The following is a 2582-nucleotide window of genomic DNA, read 5'->3' as shown; positions in this document are numbered from 1 at the left end:
GGTAGATGAGCCTTTTCAGCTACTCATCACGTACCATCAAGGTCGAATTTGACTTATCGGCTAGATTTTTTTGCCCGGTATCGTGTACCGTACCACTCAATGCTTATGGGTCCCGACAACCTCTTATCTCGGACTATTCCCATAGTATACGAGGACCAAGCACTGACAGCCAGTTAGGATTCCTTACGCCATTATACTCGAGTACCCTAGTTCACCCAATCAGTGACACATGCTTTGCCTGTTGGAACAGGTGCGGGGACGGTCCGGCGGAAAGCAAGGCGTCAGCCATAGTCTTCATGCTGGTTATTCTGCTTACGTCCGTTACGCTTGGAAATGTTATTGTACGCTGCATGTACATGTATCTGCGGTATCACTCGCCTGCCTGTGGTTGTGTGTATTTGTACTATGGGGCTTTCAGCTTCTGTTGTCTAGAGTCGGTGACTTGTATTACTGTGTGAGAGCATACGCTATACTGCATGCGAACAGGTGGTGTTTGGACAACTTATATATCGATGTAAGGCACCATTCCTACTTGGGCATATCTTGTACGTATTGTTTTCCGCTACATACTCTACAGCGACAGGAAGATATTTACCGTCAATGCTCCAGAAACCAGTCGCCCGATTTTTCTATCTTGGCGAGCTGAGCTGAGCTGAATTACAATACTATATTGTCTTGTTCTCATTTACCGCTTGATTTGGTATGGCCCCTTACAGTCTAAATATAAATTCCCGTACCTACCGGAGTCTGGGATGTTCGTTATTGTGGGAGTCGCGTCTGGCTTCATCGCCTATAAAGTATTCGGTGTGGAGGAGAGGAGTATCGACGAGGATACATTCTTCCTGTGTAAGTGAAGATACAGAGTCCTTGCTGCATGTCACGTCGTAATTCTCTGAGCAATGTCTATCTGTCGGGTATCCCTAGTTGGCTTTCGTACCATTCTTCTGAGCTGATGACTCATAGCAGAGTTAGAGGTGCACCGTATATCCTGCAGATCATCCTCATTGAGGGTGATGGCTAATTTTCAGCTTACTATTCTTTTGAAGGAGCACGTTGCTTTAACCCCCACAACTCTCACTTCGTGCAAGCACTCAATCTACCGTATGTTACCAGTTGCCTATCTTGATTTTAGCATCATCCATCCTCACATATCCCAATGATTCTAGTACATCCTTGTATATTGGCCAAACGTTAACGTTTACAGTTGATTCTTCTGGCTGTAGATTTGTTGCCGCCGATTATCTTCCAGTCATCGGCCTTTGCCCCGTCCAAGACGTTGCTCTTCTCTAACCTGCCATCCATCATCGTATTAGCCGTTATCGGAACTGTCATGTGCATGCTGGTACGTTCACAGGCGCTTCTATACGAACACCGCGCTAGTTAAAGATACATGAGCCCGTGCATGTGGACGCTAAACAAGAAGTCGCAAACGTCTGTTCAACCCGATTTTCCCAAGAATACAACCAACTTGCGGTGGGCAATTTGTGTTCTCTGGGTTAAGAGACACATATTATGTGCTCAGATAAGCAAACTGTGCAATCTGTGCAATCTCTCAGATAGTCATACAGGTGATCCTGTATACCTAGTGTGTGGTAGTGAGTGGTTCATGTATATGTAGTCGATCAAAGGCGCTTCATTCTCTGCTTGAGATTACTATAGCGATTGAAGCTTGAACCTTGCCCGGCCACCCGTGTGTCTTTTATTGCGCAGGATGTCACTGATGTATAAAGGGGATTTCTTGTAAAACAACTCACACCTCATCTCATTGCACACACACTCGCTCGCACAACAGATCATTGGAGCGTTGGTGTTCGTGTCTGGCCTGCTTCCTGCTACTGAAAGGTATGTGACACCCGCTACGTTCTCCCTCTTACCTGAGATACAAGAAGTCATACGTATTTAACAAAGTGTCAGTGTATTGCCTAAACGTGCATATACCACAGGCACTGCTCATTGTGGGGTCTCGTGCCGTTTGTCAGGGCTGTGGTGCGCATGTATCAGAGTGCTCTCCATCTAACCTGCACGGTATCGAGTCGAACTAAATCGCCCGTTTTGCCAACTGTCCTGGTCACTTTCCGCCCTGTACAATGGTTGATCCCCGTTGATAACATCGCTCTCACACACTGACTGTTATGCGCACCCTGTTTGGCTGGCTTTCCTGCGCAGTCTACTGTGGGGGTCCCTCATCTCGGCCGTGGATCCCATAGCCGTGCTGGCCGTGTTTTCCAATTACGGTATCGACCCGCAGGTACGTGTCGCTCCCATTTGCGAATTGAATTATGACTTGTCCTGTGCGAACACCACAATGCATTATTCGTACTAATCCGAATTCACCACCGCTTATTAGCCACTCGCTCGCGCACATGTTTTTAAGGAGACACGCATGTCTATTTACTGTTTATAGCAGTAACGAATTCACTGATGCATGTAGACAGCATCCGTTGCAATATTCATACGTATTAAGAAATCACGTGGATGAGCACCAATTTCAGTACAATTTCGTCGAAGTATCAGAACATTCCTAGACTGTCCTACCCAAACTAGGCATGGATATACTATCTCCTACCCAAAGTAAGCATTGA

At 46.4% G+C, this 2582-nt stretch overlaps 1 protein-coding gene across 1 annotated transcript in view; it reads left to right on the top strand.

The window, feature by feature from the left end:
• Positions 1–244: 244 nt before the first annotated feature.
• SARC_06040 (sodium/hydrogen exchanger 3) overlaps positions 245–2582 on the top strand; it is a gene marked incomplete at its 5' end in the record, with an annotated part of 10232 nt that continues 7894 nt past the window's right edge. Inside the window, 5 exons of the mRNA XM_014300080.1 lie at positions 245–341; positions 717–846; positions 1224–1342; positions 1793–1842; positions 2167–2248. Of these exons, the coding sequence (XP_014155555.1) occupies positions 245–341; positions 717–846; positions 1224–1342; positions 1793–1842; positions 2167–2248 (478 nt within the window). The remainder of the gene's footprint in view (positions 342–716; positions 847–1223; positions 1343–1792; positions 1843–2166; positions 2249–2582) is intronic.

This window comes from Sphaeroforma arctica (assembly GCF_001186125.1).
Source record: "Sphaeroforma arctica JP610 unplaced genomic scaffold supercont1.415, whole genome shotgun sequence".
NCBI classification, from domain to species: domain Eukaryota; class Ichthyosporea; order Ichthyophonida; genus Sphaeroforma; species Sphaeroforma arctica.
This window is presented reverse-complemented; position numbering and strand designations above follow the sequence as displayed.